At 43.0% G+C, this 20,915-nt stretch overlaps 1 protein-coding gene across 1 annotated transcript; it reads left to right on the top strand.

Moving 5' to 3' along the window:
* Positions 1–2,333: 2,333 nt before the first annotated feature.
* On the top strand, positions 2,334–20,646 carry slc44a1b (solute carrier family 44 member 1b; the record flags this gene model as incomplete). The annotated part of the gene is made up of 16 exons (XM_079167232.1): positions 2,334–2,390; positions 3,673–3,762; positions 4,584–4,726; positions 8,359–8,495; positions 8,901–8,994; positions 9,207–9,376; positions 9,454–9,543; positions 9,621–9,766; positions 9,984–10,170; positions 15,162–15,330; positions 15,498–15,654; positions 15,810–15,893; positions 15,976–16,113; positions 16,873–17,109; positions 17,281–17,379; positions 20,520–20,646. The coding sequence occupies 16 exons, from the start codon at positions 2,334–2,336 to the stop codon at positions 20,541–20,543; spliced, it is 2,022 nt and encodes a 673-aa protein (XP_079023358.1). The 3' UTR covers positions 20,544–20,646.
* Between the last annotated feature and the right edge of the window lie 269 nt (positions 20,647–20,915).

A 20,915-nucleotide genomic window follows, 5' to 3' on the forward strand; every position in this document is an offset into this window, starting at 1 on the left:
TACATTTATAACAAACACCACACATGTTACATTTATAACAAACACCACACATGTTACATTTATAACAAACACCACACATGTTACATTTATAACAAACACCACACATGTTACATTTATAACAAACACCACACATATTACATTTATAACAAACACCACACATGTTACATTTATAACAAGCACCACACATGTTACATTTATAACAAACACCACACATGTTACATTTATAACAAACACCACACATGTTACATTTATAACAAACACCACACATGTTACATTTATAACAAACACCACACATGTTACATTTATAACAAACACCACATATATTACGCTAATCAGCGTAGCATAGCGTCTGACCAACATACCAACAAAATAAATGATTCATTTAAATTATTATTTTAGAGTTTTTAAAGTGTTTAGTTTGTAATATGTATAATAATCATATCATTTAGTTATCACTACTGAGAATTTAACAAACATAAAAACATGACGTAGATAGGTTTGCAGGTTTCAAGATGTATATTTAAATTCATCTCTGACACACATGAAGATAAAGTTGTGAACACCGGCTGAATATCTATGATCAGAATCATTATAACTGTGTTATAACTGCTGCTGTGTGAAGAGAATCCTGCTGTTAACAAGAACCTGATGAGTTTAAAGTGTTTAAACCAAATGTTGTTGACCTTTAGTTCATAGAGCAGCACTTTAACACACTACTTTAGATTCATTATGAACTTTAACATAACAATGAGATTAATCAACATTACAATGTGTAATCGTTGCGCAGCACTAGTTTAAATACAATAAAGACATAGAGATAGAATAACATTGTTCTAGTTTGACGTGGTTCTACCTCCTGACATGGAAAGTGAACCAGCCTAGAAATTAAAAGTAGATCTTTTTTATTTAAAAGAGATCATAAAGGTGATGATGCAATATCCTGTTTAGTGTTCTGCTCTTTAATGTTATAATAAAAGTCTCATCTTGACATTTGATTACTGGACAAAAGATTTATTCTGATCTCATTACTTTAAACTGTTGGTATTTTATTTGTGAAATTATGTTTATTTGAAAGATGTCAACGATAAAATCATCCCATTGTATTCATGTTTAATGTATTATCATTACAACACAACGCTCTGATAGTTTCCTTATTCACTGTGGTTTGAGATGCCAAAACAGAAAAGAATGAATATTATTTGAATGGATTCAAACTCAAAAGCTTTTATTGAATGAAATGCCCCTAATAATACATGATATAATAATACTACTTTCCTTTTATAGAACGCCTTTCTAAATACCCAAAGACGCTACAGAGCAGACTGAGAGTCGCTGCTCTCTGAAGATCTGTTTCATCCACGAATTATAACATAATATACATATATTATATACCATAATATACAAAGAAATAATGGACTCAGACTAAAATATGGACATCATGTCATTGACCCACACACTCACACACACACACTCACACACACACTCACACACACACTCACACACACACACTCACACACACACACACTCACACTCACACACACACACACACACACACACTCACACACACACACTCACACACACACACACACACACACACACACACTCACACACACACACACACACTCACACTCACACACACTCACACACACACACACACACACACACACACTCACACTCACACACACACACTCACACACACACACACACACACACACACACACACACACACACACACACACACACACACACACACACAGCCTGGTACAACAGTAAACAATAAGACAAAAGCTCTCTGTTTCTACTGATCAGACCCACATCGCTGCTGTCCTCAGTCTGTAAGGAACACCAGGACTCTACAGGACTCTACAGGACTCTTGATGACTCTTCAGGAGTCTCCAGAACTCTACAGGACTTTCTGGGATTCTACAGGACTCTCCAGGATTCACCAGGGCTCTACAGGACTCTCCAGGACTCTCCAGGACTCGGTAGAACTCTACAGGACTCTACAGGACTCACCAGAACTCTACAGGACTCTCCAGGACTCTGTAGAACTCTACAGGACTCTACAGGACTCACCAGGACTCCACAGGACTCTCCAGGACTCTACAGGACTCACCAGGACTCCACAGGACTCTCCAGGACTCTACAGGACTCTCCAGGACTCTCCAGGACTCTGTAGAACTCTACAGGACTCTACAGGACTCCACAGGACTCTCCAGGACTCTACAGGACTCTACAGGACTCTACAGGACTCTCCAGGACTCTCCAAGACTCTACAGGACTCTCCAGGACTCTCCAGGACTCTACAGGACTCTCCAGGACTCTACAGGACTATGGACCCTAGGTATCTCTCCTCCAGCTCTCAGCAGCAGGCTCAGCTCAGGAAAAAGGTAAATACTATCGTATCATTTGAAAGTACTTGTTAATTAATGACTGAATGACATCACACAGAACCACGTCTGTGGTACTTTGTGTACAAGTACACATTCTTTAAAAGTAGCAGTACAACAGTGTACAAATACTGCAGTACAAGTAACAAACACAGAAGATGTAGTACAATAATTGAATGTGTTTTATATTTAGTGTACTCTATAACGGTTTATGTATTAATGTGTTTTATATTTAATGTATTCATTTATATATTGATTATGTAACATGTTGATCTGATGTAGACTTCAAAGTGGAAATATTACCAAAATGAAACTACAAGCAAATAGAAGTACAAGTAAATAAAAGGACAAATAAAATAAAACATAAATAAAACTACAAACCAACAAAAGAAAACTTTGTTTTCCTCACTAAACGTTCCAGTGGAGGAAACAGCACCACTCAGTGGTCACAGCGCGTATTACACCTGCAGCTCCGCCGCTGTAACGGTTTGTTGTTCAGCTTCTCCTGCTCCGGCACTGCCACGCATCGCGCATGCGCAATGAGATGAATGGCCGTTAATCCCCCGCTCGGTACGGTAACCGGAGGAAGTAGCATGCTCAGCGGACCGGACCGCTCAGTCTGAACCGTCGGAACTTGCTCTCCTGCTCCGGGTTCTGGTTCTGGTTCTGGTTCGGCCTCCAGAAGATCTCTCCGCTGCGCAGTGAGTGAATGCGGGCAGAGCGCACGGAGCTGTCAGCTGAGGCTCCGTGAGGCTCCGGGAGGCTCCGTGAGGCTCCGGGAGGCTCCGTGCACGTCCACCCTGACTGCAATGGGATGCTGCGGGAGCGCGGAGGTAAGAACGGCTCGGGTCAGTCCGGGACGGCCCGGTCCGGTACCACCCTAACCCTCCTCCATCCCTCCTGCAGAGCACCGGTGCGTGTTTATTTGTTCACCGTGAAAGGGAAACCGAGAGAGGGCCGAGCTGGGATTAGAGCCAGGAGGCTGTAATCCAATTAGCTCGTTTACCGGGTTTACCGGGGCCTGTTACCGCGGCCTGTTATCGGGATTCGGTTCGGCCCGGTCCCGGTCCTGCAGGATGTACGGGTCTACCTGGGTCTGTTACCGGTAGATAACCGGTGCTCTGTGATCTGATTAGTGATAACCGGGCCTGAGTCCGATCTGATACCTGTTACAGGTCTCCGATCGGAGACCACAGATCGGAGACCACAGACCACAGGTCGGACCCTGTCCCGGTCCTGCAGACCCGGTCCCGGTGTGACCGTGTGTTGGTGTGTGTTTCAGAGGACAAAGAGAGAATGGAGACCGCTGGAGGATCGGAGCTGCACCGACCTGCCCTGGTTCCTGCTCTTCACCGTCTTCTGCTTTGGCATGGTAACGAGCCCCACTCTGATGTTTACAAGAGACGTTAATATTAATATCTATCAATATGTATTAATATGTATTCATATTTATATATATATATATATATATACATATTTATTTATATTTATTTATATTTATTTATATTTATTTAAACATATATATTTATTTAAAACATATTTAAACATATATATTTATTTATACATATATATTTATTTATATTTATTTATATATATATATATTTATTTAAACATATATATTTGTTTATACATATATATTTATTTATTTATATATTTATTTATTTATATTTATTTATATTTATTTATATGTATTTATATTTATTCATATTTATTCGTATTTATTTATACATGATTATTATATATGTTTATAAACGTATATAATAATTTTCCAGGTGTTACACTGGTTCAGGTGTGACAGTAGTCCAGGTGTGACAGTGGTCCTGGTGTTACACTGGTCCTGGTGTTACACTGGTCCAGGTGTTACACTGGTCCAGGTGTTAGTGGTCCAGGTGTGACACTGGTCCAAGTGTTAGTGGTCCAGGTGTTACACTAGTCCAGGTGTTACAGTGCCCCAGGTGTGACAGTGGTCCTGGTGTTACACTGTTCCAGGTGTTTCAGTGATCCAGGTGTGACAATGGTCCAGGTGTCGTATTGGTCCAGGTATTACACTGGTCCAGGTGTTTCAGTGATCCAGGTGTGACAGTGGTCCAGGTGTGACAATGGTCCAGGTGTCGTATTGGTCCAGGTATTACACTGGTCCAGGTGTTACGGTTTTTAAACCAGTTCAATCACTGACGGTCTCTTGTCCTGCAGGGCAGCATCTGCAGCTTCACCATCGTCACCGGCGGCGCCGCTCGCCTCGTCTTCGGGTACGACAGCTACGGCAACACGTGTGGACAACGCAACGAGCTGATCGAGGGTGTCCGGTTGAGCGGCCTTGACCACACCGACAGGAAGTAGGTTTTATACATGATGGATGTGTTAGTGTAGACTGATGATGGATGTATCGGTGTAGACTTATGATGGATGTATCGGTGTACTCATGATGGATGTATCGGTGTACTCATGATGGATGTATCGGTGTAGACTGATGATGGATGTATCAGTGTAGACTGATGATGGATGTATCAGTGTAGACTGATGATGGATGTATCGGTGTAGACTGATGATGGATGTATCGGTGTAGACTTATGATGGATGTATCGGTGTACTCATGATGGATGTATCGGTGTAGACTGATGATGGATGTATCAGTGTAGACTGATGATGGATGTATCGGTGTAGACTGATGATGGATGTATCAGTGTAGACTGATGATGGATGTATCGGTGTACTCATGATGGATGTATCGGTGTACTCATGATGGATGTATCGGTGTAGACTGATGATGGATGTATCAGTGTAGACTGATGATGGATGTATCGGTGTAGACTGATGATGGATGTATCAGTGTAGACTGATGATGGATGTATCGGTGTACTCATGATGGATGTATCGGTGTAGACTCATGATGGATGTATCGGTGTAGACTTATGATGGATGTATCGGTGTAGACTGATGATGGATGTATCGGTGTAGACTGATGATGGATGTATCGGTGTAGACTTATGATGGATGTATCGGTGTAGACTGATGATGGATGTATCGGTGTAGACTGATGATGGATGTATCGGTGTAGACTGATGATGGATGTATCGGTGTAGACTGATGATGGATGTATCGGTGTAGACTTATGATGGATGTATCGGTGTAGACTGATGATGGATGTATCGGTGTACTCATGATGGATGTATCGGTGTAGACTTATGATGGATGTATCGGTGTACTCATGATGGATGTATCGGTGTAGACTGATGATGGATGTATCAGTGTAGACTGATGATGGATGTATCAGTGTAGACTGATGGATGTATCGGTGTACTCATGATGGATGTATCGGTGTAGACTGATGATGGATGTATTGGTGTAGACTCATGATGGATGTATCAGTGTAGACTGATGATGGATGTATCAGTGTAGACTGATGGATGTATCGGTGTACTCATGATGGATGTATCGGTGTAGACTGATGATGGATGTATTGGTGTAGACTCATGATGGATGTATCAGTGTAGACTGATGATGGATGTATCGGTGTAGACTGATGATGGATGTATCGGTGTAGACTGATGATGGATGTATCGGTGTAGACTGATGATGGATGTATCGGTGTAGACTTATGATGGATGTATCGGTGTAGACTTATGATGGATGTATCGGTGTAGACTGATGATGGATGTATCGGTGTAGACTGATGATGGATGTATCGGTGTAGACTTATGATGGATGTATCGGTGTAGACTGATGATGGATGTATCAGTGTAGACTTATGATGGATGTATCGGTGTAGACTGATGATGGATGTATCGGTGTAGACTGATGATGGATGTATTGGTGTAGACTTATGATGGATGTATCAGTGTAGACTGATGATGAATGTATCGGTGTAGACTCATGATGGATGTATCGGTGTAGACTGATGATGAATGTATCAGTGTAGACTGATGATGGATGTATCGTTCTAGACTCATGATGGATGTATCGGTCTAGACTTATGATGGATGTATCAGTATAGACTGATGATGGATGTATCGGTCTAGACTCATGATGGATGTATCGGTCTAGACTCATGATGGATGTATCAGAATAGACTCATGATGGATGTATCAGTATAGACTCATGATGGATGTATCAGTATAGACTAATGATGGATGTATCGGTCTAGACTCATGATGGATGTATCGGTCTAGACTCATGATGGATGTATCGGTCTAGACTCATGATGGATGTATCGGTCTAGACTCATGATGGATGTATCAGTATAGACTAATGATGGATGTATCAGTATAGACTCATGATGGATGTATCAGTATAGACTCATGATGGATGTATCGGTCTAGACTTATGATGGATGTATCAGTATAGACTAATGATGGATGTATCAGTATAGACTTATGATGGATGTATCAGTATAGACTTATGATGGATGTATCAGTATAGACTCATGATGGATGTATCAGTATAGACTTATGATGGATGTATCAGTATAGACTAATGATGGATGTATCAGTATAGACTCATGATGGATGTATCAGTATAGACTAATGATGGATGTATCAGTGTAGACTCATGATGGATGTATCGGTCTAGACTTATGATGAATGTATCGGTCTAGACTTATGATGGATGTATCGGTCTAGACTTATGATGGATGTATCAGTATAGACTAATGATGGATGTATCAGTGTAGACTCATGATGGATGTATCAGTATAGACTAATGATGGATGTATCAGTGTAGACTCATGATGGATGTATCGGTCTAGACTTATGATGAATGTATCGGTCTAGACTTATGATGGATGTATCGGTCTAGACTCATGATGGATGTATCGGTCTAGACTTATGATGGATGTATCGGTCTAGACTTATGATGGATGTATCAGTATAGACTAATGATGGATGTATCAGTGTAGACTCATGATGGATGTATCAGTATAGACTAATGATGGATGTATCAGTGTAGACTCATGATGGATGTATCGGTCTAGACTTATGATGAATGTATCGGTCTAGACTTATGATGGATGTATCGGTCTAGACTCATGATGGATGTATCGGTCTAGACTTATGATGGATGTATCGGTCTAGACTTATGATGGATGTATCAGTATAGACTAATGATGGATGTATCAGTATAGACTTATGATGGATGTATCAGTATAGACTTATGATGGATGTATCAGTATAGACTCATGATGGATGTATCAGTATAGACTTATGATGGATGTATCAGTATAGACTAATGATGGATGTATCAGTATAGACTCATGATGGATGTATCAGTATAGACTAATGATGGATGTATCAGTGTAGACTCATGATGGATGTATCAGTGTAGACTCATGATGGATGTATCGGTCTAGACTTATGATGGATGTATCGGTCTAGACTCATGATGGATGTATCGGTCTAGACTCATGATGGATGTATTAGTGTAGTGTCCAGGATTTAGGAAGAGGTGAAGAAACAAGTCTAAACATGCCCCCCCTGTTTTTAAACAGCAGGGTTCTAGTCACGACTATCTAATCAATTTCTTTCAGCGATTAAATATCCCGAGGCTCCAGACCCTCTGGGGCCCTAAATATCCCTAAGCTCCAGACCCTCTGGGGCCTTAAATGTCCCGAGGCTCCAGACCCTCTGGGGCCCTAAATATCCCTAAGCTCCAGACCCTCTGGGGCCTTAAATGTCCCGAGGCTCCAGACTCTCTAGGGCCTTAAATGTCCCGAGGCTCCAGACACTCTGGGGCCCTAAATATCCCTAAGCTTCAGACACTCTGGGGCCCTAAATATCCCTAAGTTCCAGACCCTCTCCAGACCTTCTCCTAAATGTCAAACACTGTTTGCGGCGTTAGCTGCTACATGTCGCCATGTTGAGGGCTGTGTGGAGGCAACAGAGTTGCTCTGGACTTTCTAAAGATTGACTGCACGCTCTTACTTTGAAGGACTGACCTGCTCTGACCTTCAGTGACTTCCTCTCCTCTCCCTCAGGTTTGTGTTCTTCCTGGACCCTTGTAACGTAGACATCGTCCAGAGGAAGATCAGGTCCATGGCTCTGTGTGTGTCTCTGTGTCCCACCGAGGAGCTGAAGACCTACCAGGACTTAAAGAGGTTCGCCATGCTCAACGGTGAGGTCATCACTTGTTTCATTAGACGGGAGGGACAGCAAAGGGCCAATCAGGTGACCAAGACCCCGGATCAGGTGACCAGGACCTCGGATCCGGTCTGGACCTGTGAACAGATCGGTTGAGGTCCGGGTTCTGTTCCCTGTGGTTCATCAGGACAGAACTGACAGAGAGGAGGACACTGGTGATGTCATCATGATGATTTAATGCCTCACCACCCGAGTACAGTACACACACACACTCACACACAAAGGCAGCATTAAGACGTCTGTGTCGTTGGTGACTCGTCTCCGTTTGTCCATCATGTAGTTCATGAATAGAGTCTCTGTCCCAGAATCACACAGGAACCAGGTCTCCCTGTCTCCTGTCCTCTCTTACCTCCTCTCTGTCTGTGTTCTTGTGTTTCAGGTTCAGAGTTGTGTTCCTACGAGTTAGCGGGTCATAAATACCCCGGTCTACCTGAGAGGGTCTCTAAATGTCCCAAACTTCCTGTTCCCTCCAGGTACGTCCAACCAATCCTGTAGGTCCTCAGTTCTACATGACCGGGCCTCCAAATGGTCTCAGGGTTAGTTTAGGGACCAGAACCTTTGGGCACAAAAAACACTGTGGTTTGGGGCAAAAAAGTAACTTCAGGAGACTGAAGACTTCCACCACTTCCTGTTCTTTTGTCTTTCTGTCTGACCTCTAACCTGTCTAACCTCTGTGTCTCCTCAGTAAGCCGTTGCCGGTATTTAATCGCTGCACTCCGGTGGATATTTCCTGCTATGCTAAGTTTGCGGAGGCTGTGGTGACATTTGTGGGCGATAACAGTGTTCTGCACCGACTGATCGCCGGCGTCGCCGCCAGTAAAGAGATCATCATCGGCCTGTGTGTCCTCGCTCTGGGTGAGAACCTTATTGATCCATAATGATCCCTCACTATACTCTGTCTCTGTGACCTCTGACCTCTGTCTCTCTGTCAGGCCTCTCTATGATCCTCATGGTGATCATTCGTTACATCTCGGCCGTCCTCGTCTGGATCCTCACCTCGCTGGTGGTCCTCGGATCCCTCGGTGAGGTCACTTCCTGTTTCCCGTTCTGTCTCTCTCTGTGTAAAACAAGCTGATGTGTGTTTTTCTTCTTGTCTCAGCGGGGACCAGCGTGCTCTGGTGGCTCTACATCGACCACCGGCTGTACGGTAACCACACCACCAATAAAGAGAAGGAGGACGTGGAGGTCAGCAGAGACAGTGGACAGGCTCTGCTGGTCTACGCCGGGGCCTCCACTGTCTTCACCGTACGGGTCCATTATTTATTCTGTCTCTATGAACCCTCATAGTCCAGCAGAGGGGGCTCTGAACCCTCATGGTTCAGCAGAGGGGGCTCTGAACCCTCATGGTTCAGCAGAGGGGGCTCTGACCTTCGTAGTCCAGCAGAGGGGGCTCCTCTCCTCCTCTCTCAGGCCTATTGATGGATCAGGGACCTGATGGAACTATTGATTACTTCTGTTCCAGATCATCCTACTGCTGCTGATGCTGTTTATGAGGAAGCGAGTGGCTCTGACCATCGCTCTGTTCCACGTGGCGGGTAAAGTCTTCATCCACCTTCCCCTCCTCACCCTGCAGCCCTTCGTCACCTTCCTCGCCCTCCTGCTCTTCTGGATTTACTGGATCCTGGTCCTGCTCTTCCTGGGAACCAGCGGTCAGTTTAAACCTTTACATTCAGTTTTTCTTTGATTCACTGATTGGAAGATGAAAAGCTTCCCCCCAAAAAAACCTTTAACCTATAAACCTGAACCAGCCCTAACTATGAACCTGAACCAGTCCTAACTATAAACCTGAACCAGTCCTAACTATGAACCTGAACCAGTCCTAACTATGAACCTGAACCAGTCCTAACTATAAACCTGAACCAGCCCTAACTATGAACCTGAACCAGTCCTAACTATGAACCTGAACCAGTCCTAACTATGAACCTGAACCAGTCCTAACTATAAACCTGAACCAGTCCTAACTATAAACCTGAACCAGTCCTAACTATGAACCTGAACCAGTCCTAACTATAAACCTGAACCAGTCCTAACTATAAACCTGAACCAGTCCTAACTATAAACTGAACCAGTCCTAACTATAAACCTGAACCAGTCCTAACTATAAACCTGAACCAGTCCTAACTATGAACCTGAACCAGTCCTAACTATAAACCTGAACCAGTCCTAACTATGAACCTGAACCAGTCCTAACTATAAACCTGAACCAGTCCTAACTATAAACTGAACCAGCCCTAACTATAAACCTGAACCAGTCCTAACTATGAACCTGAACCAGTCCTAACTATAAACCTGAACCAGCCCTAACTATGAACCTGAACCAGTCCTAACTATAAACCTGAACCAGTCCTAACTATAAACTGAACCAGTCCTCACTATAAACCTGAACCAGTCCTAACTATAAACCTGAGCCAGTCCTAACTATGAACCTGAGCCAGTCCTAACTATAAACCTGAACCAGTCCTAACTATAAACTGAACCATTCCTAACTATAAACCTGAACCAGTCCTAACTATAAACCTGAGCCAGTCCTAACTATAAACCTGAACCAGTCCTAACTATAAACCTGAGCCAGTCCTAACTATGAACCTGAACCAGTCCTAACTATAAACCTGAACCAGCCCTAACTATAAACCTGAGCCAGTCCTAACTATGAACCTTAACCAGCCCTAACTATAAACTGAACCAGTCCTAACTATAAACTGAACCAGTCCTAACTATAAACCTGAGCCAGTCCTAACTATGAACCTGATCCAGTCCTAACTATAAACTGAACCAGTCCTAACTATAAACCTGAACCAGCCCTAACTATAAACCTGAACCAGTCCTAACTATAAACCTGAACCAGTCCTAACTATAAACCTGAACCAGTCCTAACTATAAACCTGAGCCAGTCCTAACTATGAACCTGATCCAGTCCTAACTATAAACTGAACCAGTCCTAACTATAAACCTGAACCAGCCCTAACTATAAACCTGAACCAGTTCTAACTATAAACCTGAACCAGTCCTAACTATAAACCTGAACCAGCCCTAACTATAAACCTGAGCCAGTCCTAACTATAAACCTGAACCAGCCCTAACTATGAACCTGAACCAGTCCTAACTATAAACCTGAACCAGTCCTAACTATGGACCTGAACCAGTCCTAACTATGAACCTGAACCAGTCCTAACTATAAACCTGAACCAGCCCTAACTATGAACCTGAACCAGTCCTAACTATAAACCTGAACCAGTCCTAACTATGAACCTGAACCAGTCCTAACTATAAACCTGAACCAGTCCTAACTATAAACCTGAACCAGTCCTAACTATGAACCTGAACCAGTCCTAACTATAAACCTGAACCAGTCCTAACTATAAACCTGAACCAGTCCTAACTATAAACTGAACCAGTCCTAACTATAAACCTGAACCAGTCCTAACTATAAACCTGAACCAGTCCTAACTATGAACCTGAACCAGTCCTAACTATAAACCTGAACCAGTCCTAACTATGAACCTGAACCAGTCCTAACTATAAACCTGAACCAGTCCTAACTATAAACTGAACCAGCCCTAACTATAAACCTGAACCAGTCCTAACTATGAACCTGAACCAGTCCTAACTATAAACCTGAACCAGCCCTAACTATGAACCTGAACCAGTCCTAACTATAAACCTGAACCAGTCCTAACTATAAACTGAACCAGTCCTCACTATAAACCTGAACCAGTCCTAACTATAAACCTGAACCAGTCCTAACTATAAACTGAACCAGTCCTAACTATGAACCTGAACCAGTCCTAACTATAAACCTGAACCAGTCCTAACTATAAACCTGAACCAGTCCTAACTATAAACTGAACCAGCCCTAACTATAAACCTGAACCAGTCCTAACTATAAACCTGAACCAGTCCTAACTATAAACTGAACCAGTCCTAACTATAAACCTGAACCAGTCCTAACTATAAACTGAACCATTCCTAACTATAAACCTGAGCCAGTCCTAACTATGAACCTGAACCAGCCCTAACTATAAACTGAACCAGTCCTAACTATAAACTGAACCAGTCCTAACTATAAACCTGAGCCAGTCCTAACTATGAACCTGATCCAGTCCTAACTATAAACTGAACCAGTCCTAACTATAAACCTGAACCAGCCCTAACTATAAACCTGAACCAGTCCTAACTATAAACCTGAACCAGTCCTAACTATAAACCTGAACCAGTCCTAACTATAAACCTGAGCCAGTCCTAACTATGAACCTGATCCAGTCCTAACTATAAACTGAACCAGTCCTAACTATAAACCTGAACCAGCCCTAACTATAAACCTGAACCAGTCCTAACTATAAACCTGAACCAGTCCTAACTATAAACCTGAACCAGCCCTAACTATAAACCTGAGCCAGTCCTAACTATAAACCTCAACCAGCCCTAACTATAAACCTGAACCAGTCCTAACTATAAACCTGAGCCAGTCCTAACTATGAACCTGATCCAGTCCTAACTATAAACTGAACCAGTCCTAACTATAAACCTGAACCAGCCCTAACTATAAACCTGAACCAGTCCTAACTATAAACCTGAACCAGTCCTAACTATAAACCTGAACCAGCCCTAACTATAAACCTGAGCCAGTCCTAACTATAAACCTGAACCAGTCCTAACTATAAACCTGAGCCAGTCCTAACTATGAACCTGAACCAGTCCTAACTATAAACCTGAGCCAGTCCTAACTATAAACCTGAACCAGTCCTAACTATAAACCTGAGCCAGTCCTAACTATGAACCTGAACCAGTCCTAACTATAAACCTGAACCAGCCCTAACTATAAACCTGAGCCAGTCCTAACTATGAACCTGAACCAGCCCTAACTATAAACTGAACCAGTCCTAACTATAAACTGAACCAGTCCTAACTATAAACCTAAGCCAGTCCTAACTATGAACCTGATCCAGTCCTAACTATAAACTGAACCAGTCCTAACTATAAACCTGAAGCAGCCCTAACTATAAACCTGAACCAGTCCTAACTATAAACCTGAACCAGTCCTAACTATAAACCTGAACCAGTCCTAACTATAAACCTGAGCCAGTCCTAACTATGAACCTGATCCAGTCCTAACTATAAACTGAACCAGTCCTAACTATAAACCTGAACCAGCCCTCACTATAAACCTGAACCAGTCCTAACTATAAACCTGAACCAGCCCTAACTATAAACCTGAGCCAGTCCTAACTATAAACCTGAACCAGCCCTAACTATAAACCTGAACCAGTCCTAACTATAAACCTGAGCCAGTCCTAACTATGAACCTGAGCCAGTCCTAACTATAAACCTGAACCAGTCCTAACTATAAACTGAACCATTCCTAACTATAAACCTGAACCAGTCCTAACTATAAACCTGAGCCAGTCCTAACTATAAACCTGAACCAGTCCTAACTATAAACCTGAGCCAGTCCTAACTATGAACCTGAACCAGTCCTAACTATAAACCTGAACCAGCCCTAACTATAAACCTGAGCCAGTCCTAACTATGAACCTGAACCAGCCCTAACTATAAACTGAACCAGTCCTAACTATAAACTGAACCAGTCCTAACTATAAACCTGAGCCAGTCCTAACTATGAACCTGATCCAGTCCTAACTATAAACTGAACCAGTCCTAACTATAAACCTGAACCAGCCCTAACTATAAACCTGAACCAGTCCTAACTATAAACCTGAACCAGTCCTAACTATAAACCTGAACCAGTCCTAACTATAAACCTGAACCAGTCCTAACTATAAACCTGAGCCAGTCCTAACTATGAACCTGATCCAGTCCTAACTATAAACTGAACCAGTCCTAACTATAAACCTGAACCAGCCCTAACTATAAACCTGAACCAGTCCTAACTATAAACCTGAACCAGTCCTAACTATAAACCTGAACCAGCCCTAACTATAAACCTGAGCCAGTCCTAACTATAAACCTGAGCCAGTCCTAACTATGAACCTGATCCAGTCCTAACTATAAACTGAACCAGTCCTAACTATAAACCTGAACCAGTCCTAACTATAAACCTGAACCAGCCCTAACTATAAACCTGAACCAGCCCTAACTATAAACCTGAACCAGTCCTAACTATAAACCTGAACCAGCCCTAACTATAAACTGAACCAGTCCTAACTATGAACCTGAACCAGTCCTAACTATAAACTGAACCAGACCTAACTATAAACCTGAACCAGCTCTAACTATAAACTGAACCAGTCCTAACTATAAACCTGAACCAGCTCTAACTATAAACTGAACCAGTCCTAACTATAAACCTGAACCAGCCCTAACTATGAACCTGAACCAGCTCTAACTATAAACTGAACCAGTCCTAACTATAAACCTGAACCAGCTCTAACTATAAACTGAACCAGTCCTAACTATAAACCTGAACCAGCTCTAACTATAAACTGAACCAGTCCTAACTATAAACCTGAACCAGCTCTAACTATAAACTGAACCAGCCCTATTTATTTATATGTATTTAGTATTTATATTATGTCTGCCCTCTGCTGGTGATCAAACTGAACTGCAGCGTCTCAACAATCAGCTTATTCAGGACGTACAACTTTCTCCCTTGAATCAATAATCAGTGTTTGTGGTTCTGCAGGGAACTCCGTCCAGAACGAGGAGACGGGTCTGACAGAGTTCAGACTCACGGGTCCTCTGCAGTACCTGACCTGGTACCATGCGGTGGGTCTGGTCTGGATCACCGAGTTCATCCTGGCCTGCCAGCAGATGACTGTGGCCGGAGCCGTGGTCACCTACTACTTCACCAGGTGAGTCCAGTTCAGCAGGTGAGTCCAGTTCAGCAGGTGAGTCCAGCTCAGCAGGTGAGTCCAGCTCAGCAGGTGAGTCCACACCTGCTGGAGTTTGTTTGCTTTGGACTGCGGCACATCAGGATCTCTGAGCTGGGAACCAGATTAATGTGGACTTAATGTTTCAGGGACAAGAACCGGCTCCCGGTGACCCCGATCCTGTCGTCTGTCCTGAGGCTGGTGAGGTATCACCTGGGAACGGTCGCTAAGGGAGCCTTCATCATTACCCTGGTGAAGATCCCCCGACTCTTCCTCATGTACATCCACAACCAGCTCAAAGGAAAGGTACACAACTTTATTAACAGCTCAAAGGAAAGGTACACAACTTTATTAACAGCTCAAAGGAAAGGTACACAACTTTATATACATATATATATACGCACAGTATATATATGTATATATTCATATTGATCATGTGATGATGTATTTCTATCTCTCAGGAGAACGCGTGTGCTCGCTGTCTGCTGAAAACTTGTATCTGCTGTCTGTGGTGTTTGGAGAAGTGCCTCAACTATCTCAATCAGGTAACAAACAAACCTGATTTTCTCTATTGACTCTTCTTCTTGTTTTTATTGTGACCGTCTCACCTTTGGTTTCATTTCCCAGAATGCATATGCAGCCACGGCCATCAACAGCACCAGTTTCTGCACGTCTGCACGCGACGCCTTCGTGATCCTGGTGGAGAACGCGCTGCGCGTCGCCACAATCAACGCCGTCGGAGACTTTGTGCTTTTCTTGGGGAAGGTGAGCTGAATCTGGATCTGACTGGTCCCAAGTGGTTCTGGTCCCAGAGACCACGTAAAGAAACAGACATCATGTTAGGGCCCCCTACAGGCTGCAGAGTTCAATAATGTGAAGAAATCACCAGCTCAGTGATCCGCTGCAGTCCATTATGAAGCATTTCAGTTGAAAGATCATTTATGTTTTTGCCAACCACAAGGCTCTCAATGTAGAGAATTCACAACTTCCTGCTGCTCGTTTTACAATAAAAGCTTTCAACAGTAAATCAGCTGAAGGTTTTTATTGTGAGAGGTTTCTCAGGCTGGTCGTGGATGCATAGTTTACTCTGATTACATTACATTACAGTTATTTAGACGCTTTTATCCAAAGCGACTTACAAATAAAAGACAAAACATCTGATGTATTTATCTTTAGCGTAGAGGTTTCTCTTGATAGAGTCACAGCGGCTCAGAGACTGGAACAGAAACAGGGAGACAACGAGCTGGTGGCCAAAAGAAGCTATTTATTTTTCTCGCCAAAAACAAGTCACCCAAGGTTAACAGCACTTCACACAAAGACAGCAACAACTGTGGTGAGCCAGTCAACAAAGAGCTTCCTTTCCGAGAGGCCGGCTGCCAACAGGAGAGGGTGTGTTAAGGCAGAGCTACTCCTGCTGATGAGCCTCCAATCAGCACCTGTAACAAAGGAAACACAACCGGGCACCTCGGGCACATCCCAAGTCTCTCCTGTTTCTTTGACGTACGTAACTGAATGTTTCCTCAGATCCTGATCGTGACGTCCACGGCGTTCGCCGGCGTCCTCCTCCTGAACTACCAGCAGGATTACGCCGAGTGGCTGCTGCCTCTGATCATCGTGTGTCTCTTCTCCTTCCTGGTGGCTCACTGCTTCCTGTCCATCTTTGAGATCGTGGTGGACGTCCTCTTCCTCTGCTTCGCCATCGACACCAAGTACAACGACGGCACTCCGGGGAAAGAGTTCTTCATGGACAAAGCTCTGATGGTGAGAACATGTTGAATGATATTAGGTGATGATAGCAGGGACAGGACATAGGTGAGGAAGGCTACTTTCAGAGCCTTGATGCAGACAATTGTGGGAGTTTGTTTGTCCTTCTGACATTTGGACCACTCCCTTCTTTGCCCCCCCCCCCCCCTTGTGGCCCCGCCCCCGCAGGAGTTCGTGGAGAGCAGCCGGCGGTTGGGGCGGGCGGTGGAGCGTGGGCGGAGTCGGGTGAAGGAGGCGGTGTCAGAGGGGGCGGAGATGAAGCCCATGGTGAGTGACAGCGGAGGGGGCGTGGCCAAGGAGAAGCGCTCGTTGTCAGAGGAAGTGGGGGTGGAGCTGGAGGAGGATGGGGGGGAGTGGGAGGAGCTTCAGGAGTTCCAGGTGTACTACCTGCTGGTGGGGGTGCTGGTGGACTGGGTGCTGACGGAGCAGAGCGGCTTTGTCCTCTGTCTCAGCGAAGACGTCGTCCTCTTCCTCTGCATCTACCTGCCCACCTCCACCCTCTTCCTGTTTGTCAGCCTGCTGCAAGCGCCAAGCCCCGCCCCCTCCACCCCCAGCAGCAAATCTGCCACCGTCACTGCCGCAAGCTAACACACATGTGCTAACAGACACGTGCTAACTGACGCATGCTAACACATGTGCTAACAGATGCACGCTAACTGACGCATGCTAACACACATGTGCTAACAGATGCATGCTAACGGACGCATGCTAACACACGTGTGCTAACTGATGCACACATTCCTGAGCATGCTGATTGGATGAGAACTGACGCATGCTAATCTGACTCATCATCATCATCATCATCATCATCTGCTTCTTCAACATCTGGGACAAACTCTTCATTGACTTTGTTTATTTGTAATTTAGTTTTTATACTTTTGTATCTTTATATTTTAAAAGGTTTATTTTGCTGCTGTTTTTTCTATTCGGCCTTATTTACTCACTGCGGTGCCTTTAAGGACTCAGCAGATAATCCGATGACTTGGTTCCTCTGTGATTCAATGAAATATGACATAAATCACCAGTAAAAACCTGCAGGTTTTGGTGGTTCCTGATCCTTTTATCTTTAAGGTCCATCTGAGAGTTTTTCATTGGCTGCTAACAAAGCAAAAACATTAATCTGAATAAAGTCCAACATTCGAGCAACATTTGAATTTGTTGTTTGTTTCTGCTTCATTTTTAACTTTGATGAAAGGAAATAAAGACACCAAAGCAGTATAATAGTAGTACAAACATTTATCTGTGAGTTAAACAAAGCAAAGACATCCCATATTATATGATGTAATATAATAACATTTTCAATATTATATTATGATTTATACAATTTAACTAAATACATTTGAGATAAAACTGAATCCTGCTGCAGGAGGAAAACTGATCTGAGATCTGAATCTGTTAAACTTTTATTTTCTTTGGAAGGAACAAACGATGATTGAAATAATTTGCTGCAGCCTGTTAATCTCATATTATTCAGGTCAGACTAACGTGTTGAAAGTGACTTTAATACTAAAAGTACAACCAGAAAGAGTCAAAACTACAGCAAAGACACAAAAATCACCACAAAAACCTACCACTAAGAGACTCTAAACATATATTCAGAGACTAAAATTGACCACAAAGACTTTTGTGCTGTGTAGCCATTTTATGTCTCTTTAGGAGGACTGGGGGTGTAAAAATGAAGCTCAACACCTATAAATACACTAACTGCAGATATATGAACATGCGAGAGTGTGTCTCCTCTCTGACTGCTGCGCGAGGCTGCTGTGAGAGTATCCGCCTGTGAGTGCTTTGGGGCGGCGGAGGGGCTCACGGCAGCTCCCGCTGCTCGTTCACGCAGTGCAGAACGTACGAGCTTTAACGTCAAAACACCAGAAAAGTCTGCAACAACACGAGAACAAGTCGCTAGATTTGTCACTAGTAGCTGTTGCCATGAGGGTTTGGAAAGTCGTCAGATTTAGCGAGAAAGTTGCCAAGTTGTCAACACTTGCACCAGCTAAATATGTCCCCAGAGCAACAATAGTTCCTATCACATATAAAACCAAACAAAAATCCATCTTCATAAAAACAAGTTGTACAAATAATAATATATAAACAAGCATCTTAAAGCTGCAGATGTAAAAACAAACGCAGCTGACTTACCAAATGCTGTTCACTTAAAGACAAACTCCATCCTCCTTTCTTTGTTGACAAAGAGTTTAATCACACGGTTAGATCCCAACTCACTAATCAGTTTCTCCTCCTTCAGCCATTGAGTGTTAAAATAATAAAGCTCGGTAAAAAAATAGATAATCTACACCAAGCAAAATGCAAAACAATTCATAATTTCTTCAATATTTTTCAATTTCAACTCTCACTCCGACTAAGCTCTGATGCTACTTTAAGTTTTGTTTCACAATAGTCACGTGCTCGCCCACTGACCAATCACAGCGCACGCTGCACCTCACTGCAGAGCTGCTGCTGAAAACTGAGCTGCACGTAATGCTGACGTAGCTGTAGGCCAGCTAGCAGCTCTGACACGTCAAAGAATACGCCCACCATGTCAAACTAAAGATCTGATTGGTTGAACACTATGACGATCAACAACATCGTCCCCATTCACTTAACCTGCACATGGATTCACTGGTGAGTCTGCAGGCCTGGGGCCTCTCTTCTACCTAGAGACACAGAGGTGAACTCTGATTGGATCAAAGCTCTACTTAAAACAAGCTGCACTGAAGCAGAGCAACTGAGGAGCACAGTAGCTGTGCAATGAGAACATAAGATGATGGGAAACATATTTATATAAATTATAATACATGTAGTGTATTTAAGAAACATTATTAAATTATAAAATAGCTCTAACTCTGTGATTCTGTTTAGGCCAGCAGAGAAGATCCACCACTGCTATATACAGGACTGTCTCAGAAAATTAGAATATTGTGATAAAGTTCTTTATTTTGTGTAATGCAATTAAAAAAACAAAAATGTCATGCATTCTGGATTCATTACAAATCAACTGAAATATTGCAAGCCTTTTATTCTTTTAATATTGCTGATTATGGCTTACAGCTTAAGAAAACTCAAATATCCTATCTCTAAATATTAGAATATCATGAAAAAGTATACTAGTAGGGTGTTCAACTAATCACTTGAATCGTCTAATTAACTCGAAACACCTGCAAGGGTTTCCTGAGCCTTGAAAAACACTCGGTTCAGTAAACTAAATCACACGTATGGGGATTATCACAATATTCTAATTTTCTGAGACAGTCCTGTATACTGTTTGGTTGTGACGTCAGTGTTTCTAACATCCTGGTTTCACCACCTAACTACCCATGATGCTTCGCTCTCTCGCCTCTATCCTGTCTGTTTGATGTTCATGAAGAACCGGGTCCGTTTTAACCATGTGGCCTCGTTTCCTGTTTCAGGCTCCGGGGACGAGTTCAGCTTGACCAAAATCAGCCAATGGGACTTCTTAAAAAGAAAAGAGACATTCCAAATGTTTATTTTTACCAACGTGTAACATGTTTACTATGGTTTCACTCCAGGGAAAAAATATTTTAATATAAACTGTAAAAACGTAACAATGTAACGAAGCACTTTATATCGAAGCGCTGCAGATCTGAAACCGGCTGATGCATTTTTTCGTAGTGATGTCCTTTTTTATAAAACGTTATCTGAAGTCATCACGTCATAACGTTTTTTATAAGACTCCACCTGGATGCCATGTTGGATCAGGAGTGCTGTGATGTCATCAGAGGGGCGGAGTCTGTGGTGTTGATGGCTGTCATCATAAAAACACAACCTGGTTGTAACCCGAACAT

Source organism: Pholis gunnellus, assembly GCF_910591455.1.
Source record: "Pholis gunnellus genome assembly, chromosome: 10".
In the NCBI taxonomy this organism is placed as follows: Eukaryota; Metazoa; Chordata; class Actinopteri; order Perciformes; family Pholidae; genus Pholis; species Pholis gunnellus.